Source organism: Ptychodera flava, chromosome 1 (genome assembly GCF_041260155.1).
Source record: "Ptychodera flava strain L36383 chromosome 1, AS_Pfla_20210202, whole genome shotgun sequence".
Taxonomy (NCBI): domain Eukaryota; kingdom Metazoa; phylum Hemichordata; class Enteropneusta; family Ptychoderidae; genus Ptychodera; species Ptychodera flava.
This window is the reverse complement of record NC_091928.1, coordinates 45,481,202-45,498,756: the sequence shown is the minus strand read 5'-3', so window position 1 is coordinate 45,498,756 and position 17,555 is coordinate 45,481,202. Positions and strand designations below refer to the sequence as shown.

General features: G+C 37.6%; 1 protein-coding gene across 1 annotated transcript in view; it reads left to right on the top strand.

The window, feature by feature from the left end:
• Nucleotides 1-4,374: 4,374 nt before the first annotated feature.
• The window catches only part of LOC139145149 (uncharacterized), a 91,830-nt gene continuing 78,649 nt past the window's right edge, over nt 4,375-17,555 (top strand). The window contains exons 1-4 of the mRNA XM_070716129.1: nt 4,375-6,268; nt 8,141-8,563; nt 8,713-8,795; nt 14,082-14,157. Coding sequence (XP_070572230.1) covers nt 4,429-6,268; nt 8,141-8,563; nt 8,713-8,795; nt 14,082-14,157 — 2,422 coding nt within the window. The 5' untranslated portion in view covers nt 4,375-4,428. The remainder of the gene's footprint in view (nt 6,269-8,140; nt 8,564-8,712; nt 8,796-14,081; nt 14,158-17,555) is intronic.

Genomic DNA, 17,555 nt, shown 5'->3' with positions numbered 1-17,555 from the left:
CCACCCTACTACATGTGTCCAGAAAGGCATAAGTCTGTACAATTCTATTGACAGGGATAATAGTCAGCAGGACCTTGCAGTTATCATCATCATCACCACCGGTCCCAATAAAGGACTGTACTTGGTCTACCTCTGCTGTGGTGCAGTGTACTGCGACATTCTCCGTCTGTATCGGTCTCTTTGAATCCTCATCTTTATCAGTTGTTGGTCGACGATCCTGATGTAGCATTGTTGGGTGTTTTCCTTGGCATTTGGAGCATTTGGCTTTCTGCCTGCAGTCCTTACTCCGATGGCCAGGCTTCAGACAACCAAAACACACACCTTGATCTCTTAGGAACTTAACAGTATCTTCTTGACCGGCTTCAATCAACCATTTGCAATTTTTGAAAGGATTATTGCTATTTTGGCAGTACAGGCATGGTGTCTGTTGAGCCTTGTGTGGTTTGGAGGTCGAAGCGTTGCTCTTCTTGCTCCCTTGGTTTGTCTTCTTTGTGTTCGTAACACTGGTGGCAAAGGATTGTTCCATTTTGTCAGTGCTTTTCTTCTTTTTCACCGGGTTGTCGAGACTAGCCATAGCTTGTCTGCTGTAGTCCGGGACTGACAGTCTGCCTGCTTCGAACTTCATTAGATCGATAAGGTCTTCAAATCTTACTCTTGTCTTGGCTTTGCGTATCTTCACTGTGAGTTTGCTCCAAGAATTTTGAATAAAGTAAGGAAGCTGCTTGACGATCCAGTTCATATTTTCTGAATGTTCTAGTATTTCTAGGCCATCAACGCATCGGGTTGCAGTCTTACATCGATTCAAGAAGACGGCGAACTTGTCTAATGAGGCCACTTTGTCTGGCTTGATTCGAAGCCAGTCTAAAACCTTCCTAAGGTAGGCGTTGGCTATCTTGTGTGGATCACCATAGCGCTCCTCCAGCTCCTCCATGGCACCTTGATATGCTTCACTTGCATCTATACCTGCATGCCCTTAAACTATTTCATGGGCTGAGCCTTCTGTGAACTGTCTCAGCAGAGTGAGTTTATCTTTATCATCTTCGGCAGTCGGTACTAGTTTGGTCTCAAACTCATCCATGAATGATCTGTACTCCTTGATGTTGCCGTCAAACTTCTTTATCACGGTGGACATTTTCTTTATTGCTCTGATCATTGCCCACTGTGCAGAGTCACGTGTTGTCTTATTCATGCTACTGCCTCTACTTCTGTTGGAAATTCTGTAAGCTGCTACGCTGACTGCCTCTTCTAAATCATCAGACTCACTGGTGTCACTTTCCCTTTCTATTGTAGGACTTTTCTTCTTATATACTTGTACTGGTGTTGTGGTCTTCAGCGGTGTTTTTCTGGACACAATAGACTTGTACTCCAGTGGTTCAGTCTTAATATTGATTGCAACATCGTCCTGGAATCCATCGCCAAAATAAAATTATTATTCAGAGATCTAGCTCTGGCATCGGCTACAGCAATTTTCGTGTCAAGTTCATGTTTCTCCTCCTTGAGTTGAAGCTCATGTCTTGCCATGGCATGCTCCATTTCTTGCCTCTGCCGCTCTTCTTGGAGTTGAAGCTTATACTTGGCACGCTCAATTTCTTGCTTCTTCTTAAGCTTGGCTGACATTGCCAACAGTTCAGCCTTTTTACTTTTGTCTGTTATTTTGGTAGCTGAGAGTGCACTGTGGCTCGTATGGTGGCTGACTCCACTCAGTCTGCCGACTATAGAAGGTTTTGGTATGCTGACTTGGGAAACACTATCTTCTGGTTCTACATCATCTTGAGGATGATCTGGTGTTGGGTTCGCTTCATGTTCGCTCAACCATGCACTGGTGTCTTCAAAGAAGGTCCCAAAAATGTCTTCGACATTGACCAGCCAACGAAGGCGTTCGTCTGGCACCTGATCCTTTGGGAGTAATTCTTCGTATTCCTTGCCCGTGGAGACAAAACCTTCATGCAGCCCCTTCCACACTTCAAACTTCAGTTTGACTGTGAATAAGTCTGACTTATCAGCGATGAACGCTTGTACTTCACTGGACCTTTTGGTTAGTGAACTCGCTATTTTCTCAAAGAAGCTAGATTTAGTAGCTAACATATTTTCAAGTCCTTTTCAGACGGTGTTCTGTCACGGCTGCTACGCCTGGGCTCTTGTAATTGCTTTTCCAATGATGCTTTTAAGTTCTGTTCTCTGTCTTCTTATGGTTTGACTTAGGTGAATATCACAAGTTCGATGTAATTATCGTTAATGAGAAAAGTAGCGCACAAACAAATTCCTTAAGACTCAAAATAATTTGTCTGCAACTACTTTGCAATAGTCGTCTACAACTGATTTTCCGTAATGCGATCCCTCTTAAATAAGACGAACCAAATATCTGATCTGAGTTTCATGTGGTTTATTCGAATATAAGCATGTCTTCCAGACTGAGAACAGCAAATTCTATGCGAACAATGTTGTACTAAGAACGTTTGGGAACATTTGGGAACGATTAACTTAAAATAAATCAAACAAAAGGATACAGGAAGTGAGGACTAAGCTACTTCACACTATGACAAGGAAGTAAATACTCTCTAATATGCAGGAAGTAAATACATTCTATGACACTATGCACTGTTTTGTTTCCGCTCTTTTCTGTTGTCTATTAATCGCGCTGACTGATTTTATTTCCCCCCATCGAGTTCTCTCTATAGTTGTCAGCCAGTGTTTTCATCTGTTGCCTAGTGGCTTCAAATGCCCTGGCTATATCAAGGGCTTGTTTCAGGGTTAAATTCTCATCACGCCCTATAAGTTGCTTCTGAACTTCTGGGTGACATGACCCCCATATTAATTGGTCGACGAGTCTGGCTTCTCGCTCGTTATCAGTACCAAATTTGCATTTGGCCACTTCATTTTTCAGTTTGGCCATGAAATTATCGACAGGTTCATCTGTTTGCTGTTTCATATCTTGAAACTGATATCTGTACATGCGATGATTTGATCTCGGCTCTAGGTGTTGGGAAAATCTGTCTAGTAACACTGTTGGTTACTTTCTATCGTCTTCATTGTCGAAAGACCAGCTTTTGTAGATATCTAGACCAGATTCCCCTACCAATAGTGACAGATAACTAGCACGTTCTTTGTCCGATGCATTGGGCGCCTCCCATTGCATTACTGGTGGTGGTAGTGGGGCTTGCAGTGACGTCATTTTCACTCACTGTCTTCTGTGGTGTTTTTCTTCGGATGTCTTCACATTGTCTATTTGGCGTAATTTTGTTCTCTGGAGTTTACCGCTGCCACCATGTTATGTTTTCATCTGCATACAGACCAAACAATCAGTTGGTACGGTTCAAACAACTAAACACTCTATTGAACTCAATAACCGTGCTTCGCGCCATGCTGGGCGGAAGTCTTCAAGTCTTAGAGCAAATTACAACACAACACACGAACACATGCATGCAGCTTTGCTAATGTTGAGGGCGCGTATCTCTACTACTGCAATATGCTACAGGTGGCTCGTCTCATACTCCATTAATTATATCTAGTTCTGAACTTGACAATAGAGCTACAAGTCTGATTTTTGGTATGTAGATATAAATATGAAAGGCAAACATGTTGCAAAAATGTTACGTGGATGACATTTTCGCTTGATTTCACATTATCCTTAATGATTTTGCCCCGGTAACATAACTAGCAGCTTAAATTACACTTTATGTCCATTTAAATGTTACTTTGATTTTTTGATTTCAGAAGGGAACAGTTTACTGTTTTCTGATAGAAATTTGAACGAAAATTTATGTATTTAAATTTCCAGGCTTTAAGTACCTTTAATATCTTGATGTGAATTCATTTATGCGAAAGACATTCCCATTCTAGATTTTGCAGCTTCATTGACAATGATCTTGACTTATGAAATATCTGAGTGTTGATTTAGTTGTCTGTTGTCTATTTGGTAACTTTGCATCTAAACTAATGACCCCATTAATTTAAATTGACATTTTGTTTATCTATTTACAAAGATAAGTTGCCCTTATTCAAATAATCAACTTATATATGTAGGGAATTTCTTTGTCACTTTGTCGTGTACTTTTAGCCTGTAGAGGGTTAGTACATATGTAAAATTGCGATTTTGACAAACAACGCAGAGATAATGGGAGATTAAAAGTAGGTGATGTCTTCCTCTATGTAAATATGTTAACTGTCATATCATGCCCCATGCCACATGCAGTCTACAATTTGCATTGTCAAAACCCATTGTGTACTTTTTTGCATTAGATACTCTGACTTTCAATGGAACAAACAACGGGAGCACTATTCCTTTACACTGAATGGAATAAAGACATGTGTGGTCTGACAGGATTTCACAGAAGAGTCATCTACGAGTTTTGTAAACGAAAAGTGAAGGTTAGACAAAGTATTAAAGCTTACTCTACAGTACTCAGTCTCAAACTCACAGATGACCAGATGACAGATGCTGCCAATTGTGGTGTTACCTTAATTCCAGCACAAATGGATCGATTTTCAGAAGTTGAAGATCCAAAATTGTCATGGCTGAAGTATTATGACATTCACTACCCAGGCATACGAAAATTAGAAAATATCCAATACGTTGTTGGTTATGCACCAAAGACTGGAGATGCAGCGGCTATTATTCGAGAGAGACTGTTCCCAGGTGCACTGCTAGTTCTCATCAACCATGTCTGTCCTGGAGAAAAGAGCCTTTTGGGAAATGAAAATGAAGAGCAAAAATTATCAAAAAGGATGTTGATGTTGGCAAGTGAGGCTGATATTTTGTTTTTCATTGGTCCTAAAATCCATCAATATTTTAAAAACCAATATAGAGTCAAACTTAATAACAAGCAGCTATCAGACATCCCCCATGAGGAGATTCTTCCTAAACCTGAAAGTGTATTCTTTGACATAAAGCTAACCATAATACCAGGTGACACAACGTGCAACATCCTGACATATGGGGAACATGATACCCCAGAAGCACTGAACAAATGTCACGTTATGGCACAATCGATTGGAAAAGCGGCGAACATTAGGAAGGAGAATTATGGTAGTATTCCAGATTGGAGGATTCAAGGGATTTCTCCAAATGTGAAAACGAAGGACAAAAATGAACTTGTGAAAAAATTGAAAAGTTCTCATTTAGAACCAAAATTTTATCAAGACTGTTCAGTTGGTGCCTTGATGACCACTTTACAACAGTCTCATCTCTGTATTCCCTCACCATGTTATAAGGATTACAGTCTCCAAGGCCTAGAAGCAATGGCAGCAGGGTTACCTACCATGATAGAAGATGATTCTCAGTTAGCTTGCTTATTGACAGAACACTTCAAATATCATGCTGATGACTGCATTATTCATGATCCACAAAAGAAGTTATATCATAATAAAATTTTGGGGACCATGAGTAATCTTACGGTAGCATTTGAAAAGGCAAATGCACTAAAAAAGACCTTGCAGGCTCATGAAGACATATTCCTTGGAAGTGCAAAATTGACATCTTTGTTAACTGACAGGACACTACAACAGACTAGAATAAACAGCAGAGTGCAAGGAGAAAAACAGAAGACTGCATCTACATCAAAGTTGGGAAAAGATGTTACATTAGAAAAGAAACAACGGCCTCAATCTGAGGCAAGTGGAATAAGTGCAACTCAAGAAACACAGAAAGTGCAATCAATTTCACACCATGTTACTCGAGAAAAGGCAGAGAACCCCAGAACACAAAATAAAAACGCAAGCAAATCAGATATATCACAGCAAATCGGTACACATTTACAAACAGAGAAACCGTCACACATGAAACATCAAACAAAAAGACAACAAAGTGCATTTTCTAAAAAAAAAGGCACATTTAAAGAGGCAAAGAAGAGAAAACAAGAAGTAAGCGTGCAACCAAAGAGGATGGATAATGAATCAACGCCGCTACTAGGTAGGACGGATCTCAACCAACGCAAAATCAAAGCAAAACTAAGCGAGAATACAGAAAAGGATGACACATCAAAGCTACAGAGAACCGGGGCATCACAATCAGAGGTATCAGATATAGATAGAGCTCAAGGAACCCATAAAGCACAGTCACAGTCAATGACATCATGTGCCGTGACAAGTCACAACTCACAAAAAACAATGACACTGTCTAAGATGATTAAAAAAGGAAGTGTTTCAGGCAAATGTGGAGACACTCAAGCTAGAAAAGCTGTAAAGAGAAGCAGTGGTGTTGAAACCCCAGGAGAGATGAAATCTCAAATACTGACTGGAGGGGAACTAGGCTTTTTGGAAGAAGAACAAGGTAAGAGTACTAGCCAGTATATATACCACGTTAGTGATCATTTACTCATTAATTTCATTTCCTTTCAAAAATATGAAGGCAAAGACCAGTAAATCACGGGGCATATAAATTGCAAATATTTTCTTTTTTTCGTATAGTTTACAGTGTATTGTAAGTTTGCTATGAAAGCTGACTTTTTTTAATCAAAGTACAGTGTGAACCGTTAAGAAATGTTGGTACAATGAAACTACTTGGCGAAATGCTACTTCAACAGACGTAAACTTACTGTGGTTTTACGATTTATCCGGACACCAAGCTTGCTAATTACCAAGCAACTTAGCTGATGATATCGAGACTTTGATCAGTAATTACCAAAGCACTTTGGTAATTCACCTCAAACTTGATACTTGATCTGGCTGCAGTAACTCCATGGGTAGCAAAGTGTAAACACAGACGCCGACATCTCAGTGCATACAGTGATAGCATAAACCAATTTAGACATGAGTTTGCACTCAAAGTTTTCAACAGTGTACCCATACAAAAAATTGCTGAACAAAGTGATGAAAATGGCACAGGACAAATACAACTTGCATTGCAGTAAACCTGCCCACTGCACCAAAAGGATTTCTGTAACTTCAATGGACATCATGCCTGATTGAATAGTCCTACTTAAATATTTTTCCAATCAATTTGTGCTGATTTAGGCACAATTATTGAACACCACTCAAACTTAAATCTCTTTCCTAAATCGACTTACACCTGAAGAAATTGTAAAGGAAGCTAGAATACAGAAAAGATTTTCAATCTTTCTAACTTCATGAACGGGCATTACATTCCTCGATGACATTTATGCTGATAGACAACCATTGCCAAAAAGGCAGCAAAACTCAGCAACGATTCCGAGCTAAACTGACACAGTATTTCATATCCCTGCATCAAATGAAATTGAAAACACAATCCCATCAGTGACATTTGGTAAAATTTTCACATGAATCATATCCTGAAATAACAAAAGTGAAACAAAGACATCTTGTACTTTGCCGACCAACAGCACAGTGTGAGCTGTGAAGTCGCATCTGCATTGCCTGCACGTAAAAGCAACTCAGTGTACTCAGTATCAAATGGTCTGCATCTTATGAAAACAACAACTGGCAGTGAAAGTTGTAATAGTCACCGGTAAAAACTCTTCACAGGTGAATGAAATGTGAAATGAATGAAACTGCAGGTTTTAGAGGAGGAAAACCAATGGCGGATGCGTGGAGTGGGAATATTCTATTTAGGTGACGGAGACGGAGGGTCATGGGATTAAATAAACTGGATAATGTAGGATTTTCCTCTCAATGCTGTAACAGGAATTCCAATGTCCCCTTGTTTTAATGTTAGTAATAGTTTTTCTGCTCTGAAAAGTAATTTAACAAACACTAACGACCCATTATACTCTCCTAACCTCTCCATAGTTGAGTTTTACATGTAACACGGACGAACAGCACACATGTACATATGTTGGTTTTACTGAGGAATGCTCTCAGTGGAATTCTAACCCCTGGTCACAAATTAGTTTATGGCACTAGTATGATACTTATCAGTGACTTTGTATACACATTGTGTATCCCTTGGAGCACTCATGCAGCCAGATCGTGTATCAAGTTTGAGGTGAATTACCGAAGTGCTTTGGTAATTACCGATCAAAGTCTCAATATCGTCAGCGAAGTTGCTGGGTAATTAGCAAATTTGGTGTCCGGATAAGTCGTAAAACCACAGTAACATTATCATCACATAATGTAGATGATATCGGAGATAAATAAAATTGAGCACAACACTTTTTGTGTTTGCTATTTTGTCTTCCATGGATATTATCGGATTAATTGTTGTTTTCCCTGTGCTACAATGTAGGATCAAATGAACTCAAACTTATTTTCGGAATAAATCAAAAGCCCTTCATGGAGGAAGGTAAACCAGGTGCAGAAGCTGCATTGACTGACTGTCGAAAAGGATTACATCAAAACGTTGAAGAAGTGTTGGCTGACGATAGTGGTCGTCAAGTAATCGTGGAAACCGTCAAGGATTACCTTGGTGATGTGGACCCTTGTGATCTGACAGCAGACTCCCTGGGGATGTTGCTGAGGTTACCTGGTCTTTATAATCTCTACAGATTGAAGCAGACTTGCAGATCTACCAACCTTGCCAAAGCATTTGAACCACTCCTGATAACATACGAAATGCGAGAGCTTGCTGCTAAAGTTGGGGTAACACTGCAGTTAAAGGCAACATATGATGAAGAGTGTTTTAAAGAAATTGAGCTTTTCTTTATCAACCGTAAGTTGAATTACTTTTCTGGCAAGATTATTATGTCAGCACAGTCAAACGTGTTATTTGTGTATCTATAAAAGAGATTTAAGTTTAAAAATAATGGGAGCATGTGAATGATTGGCTGTCACTTACATGTACTATTTGTTTACTTTCAGGCGATGGTGGAGGTGTGAAGCCAGTTGAAGTCTACACTCATTTTGAAAGGAAGCACATTCAGGAGATACTCTGCAATTCTGATGTGAGTAAACCTGATTACAATAAATATACTTTTTTCGACGTACCATTACACTGCTGCAAAGTGAAAATTGGTTGTTTTTGTCTCTTAGACTAGAATTAAGGCGTTAAGATGCCACTTTCATCAACTGATAGTCTTAGAGGGTGATTTGAGCCATTGCTTTCAACACTGGGCCAGGCTCTCCCATTTGATCTATTTTCTCATCGAACAATTTGCCAGACTGATCAAAACACATTATTTATACGCTTTTGAGATGTGCCATGATGACAAATTTGGAAGCTCAGTGAGAATATATGGACAGCATTCAGTTAACGGAAATTTCATCATAATAACTACCATAGATTATAAAGTAAATATTTCGAGCTACATCAGTCAATGGAAAGCGACAAAATATTATTCACATTATAATAAGTTGAGACCATAGGTGCTTGGAATTGCCAATGTGATACACACAGAGAGAATGACAGGTATGACACGATTCTGCTAGTAGGACCGTGAATGCAATATGGTACTGAGTTAACAGTCAAATAAAAGATATATATCAACAGCTAAATACCTCTTCCCTTTACTACCAAAGTTTTCAAATGGTGCCAATATCGGATCAAAAACTGTCTTGTCATGCCTGTTATCAGACTTTTACGTACAGCGACCGTTTTTAGCCCACATGTGCACACGTGGGCTAATGTTATAGCAATGTCTGTCTGTCTGTCCGTGTGTGTGTGTGTGTGTGTGTGTGTGTGTGTGTGTCTGTGTGTCTGTTTACACGATAACTCAAAAACGCCTGAACAGATTCAAGTCAGATGTGGTACACAGGTACCATATGCTACTTGCAAGAACTGATTAGATTTTGGTCAGTGTGGCTTGCATATTAATGAAGTTATGCAATATCATTTTTCCATACAATGGTTTCCTTATGGACACGGTAATGAGAGTGTAGACATATATCAATAAATACTGCACAAAATTTCATGAAACTTTTCACAGATGACGATCTCAGAACATTATGATGTCAATTATCTGCTCATTTGCATATTTAATGAACTTTTGTTATTAGTGACATAACCCTGAAATTCCCACATCAAACTATATGATACGTGCAACAAATATTGATCTGCTATATATATAATTACACTTAGAAGCATTGGGTAGTGTCAAGTTAATAAATGACTCATTTGCATATTTTATGAAGTTTTATAATTAGTCATATAACTCCAATATAACTGCATGAAATTTGATGAATTCCGCTGCAGATACTGATCTGACTGATATCTAACTGTGGTGTAAAGTACTTAGTAATGTCAAGTTAATTAAGGGTTCATTAGTATATTTAATGACCTTTGTAATTAGGTATATAATTCTGAAATTACGGCATTCAAGTCAGTGAAATCTGGTACAGATATTGACCTGATAAATATCTAATTGTACTGACAAGCGTTTGGCACTGTCAAGTTAACAAATAGCTCATTTCCATATTTTATGAAGTTTTGTAATTAGTCATATAGCTCCAAAATAACTGGACCAAATGTGATGAAATCTGCCGCAGATACTGATTCGACAGATAGGTAATTGTGGTATAAAGCATTTAGTTGTGTGGAGTTAAGTAAGGATTCATTTGCATATTTAATGAATTTTGTAATTAGTGATATTACTTCAAAATTACAGCATTACATTTGATGAAACTTGCAACAGATATTGATCTGATAAATGTTTAATTGTACTGAGAAGCATTGGGCGTGTCAAGTTAATAATTAGCTCATTTATATATTAAATAAAGTTTTGTAATTAGTGATTTAACTCTGAGAGTACTGTGCGAAAGTTGATGAAACCTGCTACATATAATGATATAACAGATATCTGATTGTTCTTATTACACGCCTCACATGGATGTCGATTATATTGGTATGAATTTGGTTTATTGATAGGAATATTGAAAAACATAATACAATGAATCCTCGTCAGAGATAGTTACTCAGGCAGTAGACCGTATACACGTCTGGCCTTATAAGAAATCTGTCTTCCACTCCGCGTCGTCATCTGCTGTCACAATATACAATGTCTGTCTTTGTTCTTGTGTTTTGGTTAGTGATTGTCCTGAGGTCTGCAAATGTTGCGTAACATCTCCTTGCTCGTTAATTTGTCACTTTAATATGAGACAGGTGAAAGGTACAATTGTTTTACACAACTTCATAACAGTCAAAATGTATGCAGTAATTCATGTCATACTGTATTATTTCATGTGTCCAGTAGTGTCTGATAAATGTCAATACATGTCGAGTCATCAGCAGTCAATTTCATTGCTTGATAACTAAGTTTGTAATTTTGTCAAACTCAAAGTCATTCCTTCCATTCAGGGGTCACATTAGTAGGTCAAGTTGTTCTGTTGAGTAAATGCTAAAATTTTCTAGTCTGTTTACTGACTATTAATGAACCTGTTGTAAATCACGTGAACACATTCAGTTCATATCTGGCAATCACTTTATTTCTCTTTAACAATTCGCGTGAGCCCACGACCCTGCAACAATTAAATTTAAATCAGCTATCAAACGGGCTACAGATACTGGTATTCGACGTCTATTTTTGGCTTATTTAACAATATTGTATATATAATATTGTTAGTTGGTAAGTATTTAGCGATCCACTCACTGGGCTACTCTTATCCCCTCTATATACGTACTAGTCTTTTGATCTTGCAAAGGTCACGAGTTCCAATAAAACGCTATAAGTCAGCGCTTAACTAAGGGTATTGACCCTTTCAGAATATCTGATGTATGTCAGACCGCTTGATTGTGCATAACGAGGAGTTTGCGTCAATAGTTGGACTAAAAGCTATGAAGTCGTCTAAGAGCTAGACACTAAATGTCAAAAGTATCTATCTATTGATGGATGATAATTTTTGACCGCTTGTGTTGATTAAGGTGGTTGGAAAGGCTAGAGCGTCAGTTATAAAGTTCAACAAAACTATTAAAATATATAAGTAGTCAACATTCTCTGTGGAATAAAAAAACCTAGACATTTGGGCACAAAGGCATTGCAGAGTTATAGCCTGTTAAAACTTCTGAAAAACTGACCAAATAAGAAGAAGTTGGGGAGTCCTTAGTGTATTTACTATGGTAGAGGTCCCCTAGCTTTTAATAAAATGTTTGAAAAGGGAAAGTCATTATTTGCTGTTTTTCAGGAAAGTTTGACAAGGCGGTGCTGGCATTCAGAGTGAGTGACTGCTATTGTAAATGCATTTTTAGATTCTTTGAGTGTCAAAGAGGTGTCAAAAGTGAGATTAACAAAAAAAATGCTCTATGACTTCAAAAGAGGGGTGCAAATATGGCTTGTTTTCAACATTTTTGACAGAATAACAGTTTTCCTACATAATTGTATACCAATTTAATCCAACTTTGAAATGAGATATGGACATGGAACCTTAACAAGGTTACAGATAAGATTTGTACGGCACAATTTTCCTGTATTTGAAGTACTTTTTGAAAAATCACATTTTGAAATTTGAAAGAATTTTTAATAATTTTTTGATATATAAACCCATGTAAAATCATAAAAACAAATTTTATTTACAATTCCTACCGTACAAATCTTGCAATAAATAGTGTCAACATATTTATAACTAATTTGGTAATATAATACTATCCAATTATTATTAAATTCAAATATGTAAAAAAATATGAAAAATTAAATTTTAATATTTACTGGTGTCATATTTCAAAACCATGGCTGCAAATATACAATTTTTATATTCTTTGGAGTAAATATTGACTAAGGAGTTATCCTGAAAATTTGAACTAAATATCTTGATTCTAACACTTGAAACTTGACATTAACTCTGAGAAAAGAATTGGTGCAAAAATAGCCTTTCCAACCACCTTAACATGGATTTGTATTGTATTCACCGTTCCGGAGGACAAAGTTATGTCATACCTTTCTTTCCCTTACATTACTAACATTGAACACTCCACGTGCCTGTGGTTGACATTAACAATGTTTCATGAAATGGTATACTCAAAGATTAAATATCATTTTAAGGCTGAGTTCTCAACTAACGGTTAGGGGACTGGAGGAATCGCTATTGAAATATTTTTTCAGACCCCTCCCCCTCAGTACTCGTATAAATCAAGTCCCCCGTCTCTATGATCAACATTTGTCATATCCCCCAATTTATATATAGCCGCTCATTTATCAGGGATGCACACACAGAAAAAAATAAATATGTATTTGGCTCTTAGATGTTCTACACTAACAGTTATTCGCAGTTGTTTGTAGAGCCATATTGCTTAGAGGCAAGTTCTTAAATTTGTTCATTTTAAAAGCATCAGTGGACTTTTTGAATTTATCAGTCAAAGCCGACTTGAGTTTATCCAATGCTGGCCAGGTCAATGGCACCTGTTGATAAGCACATAAAATGACGCTCATATCGTGAGTATGCAAATTGTGAATTCCTTACTATATTTTGCCAAATTCTCAAAAACTGAGCAGAGTGACCCACCAATTCGTTGTTTTCAAAAGTAAGAGACATACATAACTGACATGTAGCTCAAAATTAACAAGACTGGAAGGTTAAAATGTTCCATGAAATAAAAGTCTAAATCTCAGACACTTTGGACAATTGCAAATTTGGTAGAAAATAGATAATTCCATTCAGTGACACATTTTTGCATTTAAATTAGGGTCCTTACCGTTGAAAGTTTTTTCTTTTGTGTTATTTGTTTATTTTATATGACAATAACAAAATTTCGAAGTTCAAGCATGGTGACGCCATATTTTTTCTTTAATATTTGATCATTCTCATTAGCCAGAATTCAAAAATCCCTGATAACTTTCCATATCATGTGCTGCTCTCTTACCCGATTTGGTGGACATCACCGTCAATTAACTCAAACTCTTCTTCAACTACATGTGCATAGTCATCAGAGCTATCTCTGTTATTTCCGATATGCAGTGATAATGACACTGTAGTAGGATGGCAGTAGCTGTATTAACATTTGATAATACTTTGATACATGATAACATTTTCATAACAGTTGATAACCTTGAAATTGGAAAATGCAAAAAGTAAGAGGAACCAAATGGTTTTCAGGCCCGCTACAGGCAGTGCAAACTTCCAGGTCCCCCTCTCTACTACCAACAAATTTTTGAATCCCCTCTGATTTCCTCCAGCCCCCTCACCATTTTGTGAACGTGGCCTAATTACTTAATAAAGACATAAAGATGAAAATACTAATGAAATGATGGGAAATGTCATGACACTTATGTTTGTTTAAGTTTTACCACATATTCCATCTGAAGGTTGAAGTTGATGCCATGATAACTGAAGAAACCGTTGACAAACATCATACATCTCAGACTGAAATTGATATGACAGGTATTGTGATACTTTAATTTTTAGTACGTATGTACGTAAGTATGTGCGGATGTACGAATGTCCGGCCACTTCAAAAAGAAAAAAACGGCACCACCTACCCCTCAGTATTTAGTGAAAAGTGTGTACCCGGGGGTGTAGATGTTAATTTCTTAAAATGAACATGTCAGTGTCAAAAATATGTAAATGAGGTTAAAAAGGGAAAATCCTGTTTATTGCTACACCTCTGTAACGATATTTCAAATTTTGTTGAAACTTGGTATTTAGGTCTATTATGGTGACTTTTGGTGGATTTGTTAAAATTGTGGTGAATTTTTTATAGTTGTAATTTTTTGGGGAATGTTTCCCATTTTTGGGTAAAAAATCTCCTGTGAAATTGCTCGACCGATTGCTTTGAAATGTAGTGTGGATGATCTTTGGGTTAGCCTGTGTCAGATTTGATGACATGACATACCTAACTGGGCTCGAGATACTTGTTTTGGACCACCAGTCTAATGGACGTCAAGTTAAAATAAAAAGAAGCTGTCCTTATCAAAAAAGTGTTCGTCCACAAAAAATTGTTCTGTTTATTTTTAGAAAACGTACCAATTTAAACTCACCCCAAGAAATTGAGTGAAATTTTATTTACATAACACCTCTTTCGATAGTTTTGCAACTTTATCATATGAACTGGCCAGGATCACCACCTGCGTGACGCAGACCAGGTTCCCACAGTTGTACGTCATCAACTTGAACTTTTTTACTGTTCATGTACGCCGTGACGCTTGTGTGCAAAGACTGATCTGTCGCCATCGATGCCGTGCCATGCCCTCATGAGATTTTTACGAAAAGGTGATGAGATAAATTCAGACATGAAAACACAGAAGGCATGTCCAACGAAATTTCGAGTCGCCAAACCTTTATCTATGCCAAACATCAGAATGGGGCTGCTGTTGATTTATGATAATATTTCAGTAACATAGCGGTTCCTTTCGTACCGGTCAATGTGAACATCGTACCTGTCAATAAAGTGGAAAGCTGCACCTCAACGTAAGTAAAAAGTTAACCTTGATCTTTCGGGAGCAACATGAAAGGCTCAAAGCACCAATCAATTCGATGAACGATGAACGACAAATTTCCATTATTACACGAAAATTTCCCTGAAGTCCAAATCGGAATCGAACTTGCAGCAGCGTAAAGCAGAAGTGAGGACATCAGCTGAAGGCTGAACATGAAGTGCAGCAATGTCGATGTATTAGGGACTGGTCATTTTCTTCGTCCTGCATGGGAACCGTTGGATTATTTTGCGGACGTCAAGAAGTAGCTGCCTCCCAAATCCAACTTTCGCAAACAGGCTGTTCTCCAATTCTAACTTTCGCAAACAGACTGACCCCCTTTTTAACTTCAAAAACAGGGTGACCCTACCTCGCGCAACACAGGTAAAACAAATATATATGTACGCCCAAGTTATTTCCAGTCACCATGATCCCAGGGCAGTTTCTCGTTTTAAATTGAACAGAAATATTCTCACAAACCTTAGTCGGCTAATGACACACTCATTTTTTCTCCAACCAGTAACAGAGTATGAGGTTCACCAACTTTTAGTAAATTTAGATGGCAAAACAGCAAGTGAATGGAACAATTTGCCCCGAGACTTCACATTGATGAAGCCATTGTCATTTCACAACCACTGGCCCATATTATAACTAATTCTGTGTTCCCCACCGCTTTGAAAATTGCCAAAGTTATGCCCATCTTTAAAAAGGGAGAACGAGAACTTGTTGGGAATTACAGACCAGTGTCTATTCTATCATTGTTCAGTAAATTCATGGAAAAAGTAGTTAACAAGCAGCTCACCTCATACCTTAATAAGTTCAACATACTGTACAAACATCAGCGTTGTTTTAGAAAGAAGCACAGCACAAAGTTATCTTTGATTAACTTAGTAAATTATTTGTTGCATGAAATTGACAAAGGAAATTCTACTTTAGGAGTTTTTATCGACTTTAGTAAAGCTTTCGACACCAGAAAACATGACATTTTGTTGTCAAAACTTGAGCATTATGGATTCAGGGGCCCCTGCCTACACTGGATACAAAGTTATTTATCAAACCGTTCTCAATTTGTTCAATTAAATGACAATGTGTCAGAGAAATTTAGCATTCATCATGTGTAACCCAAGGATCAGTGTTTGGTCCGACTTTATTTTTAATATATATAAATGATCTTCCAAATTCTTGTCCTTTTTTGATTTCCGTTTATTTGCTGATGATTCCAATCTTTTTCATACTTACTTTGGTTCAGATTTTATAGACCTTAATGCTGTATCATCTTACTTAAACGATATGCAATTGTGGTGTGATTCCAACAAACTGACAATAAATAGGAGTAAGACAAATTTTATTATATTTAGAGGCCGACGTAAGAAACTGAATGTCTCGGGTTCTGTTTACATCCGTGGCGAGCAAATCAGAGAGGTTGATGTTGCCCCTTTTATCGGTATTTTGTTGGATAAGCATCTCTCTTGGTCTAAACATATTGATAAGACAAATAAGATTATTCGAAAGAAATGTGGAATTTTGTACAGACTCAGATCCATTTTACCTTTACACATTTTGTTACTTTTGTACAATGCATTTATACTTCCCCACATCAGCTACGGCCTAAAAGTCTGGGGAAGTACGTACTCTACACACTTAAACTGTATCTTAGAAGCCAAGAAAATGATTTTTCGCACGATACGATGATGTTCAAGTCAACCACAGACCACTCAGCTCCTTGTTTCACTCAACTTATAGTCCGGCAGCCAGTGGGGTAAACCTTGCTTTGTGGTCTTAAGTTTTTTTCTTGGTGGATTTCGTTTGTCAAGACCACCACAAAAAGAAATATAATTACTGGCCCTCTGTCAGCATTGAGCAATTTGAGAAAATTAGCATAATCAAAATGGCCGCCAGCTTATTGCTTTTTGTATGAGAAAGAAGACTCAAATGGCTTTATACATTACTGTAACTTTGTTTTTCTCGTTTAATCACCAAGCAGTTGCTAACGGCAAACTGGAACATAAATATTGGCATATATTATTTGAATGACATGCTAATTTGCATAATTTCAAGATGGCGGCTAGCTGTAAACATGTCCGGCAGCCAGCTGCCAGTGGGGTAAACCTTGCTTTGTGGTCTTAAGTTTTTTTCTTGGTGGATTTCGTTTGCCAAGACCACCACAACAAGAAGTATAACTACTGGCCCTCTGTCAGCATTGAGCAATTTGAGAAAATTAGCATAATCAAAATGGCTGCCAGCTTATTGCTTTTTGTATGAGAAAGAAGACTCAAATGGCTTTATACATACTGTAACTTTGTTTTTCTCGTTTAATCACCAATTGCTAATGGCAAAGTGGAACATAAATGCTGGCATATATTACTT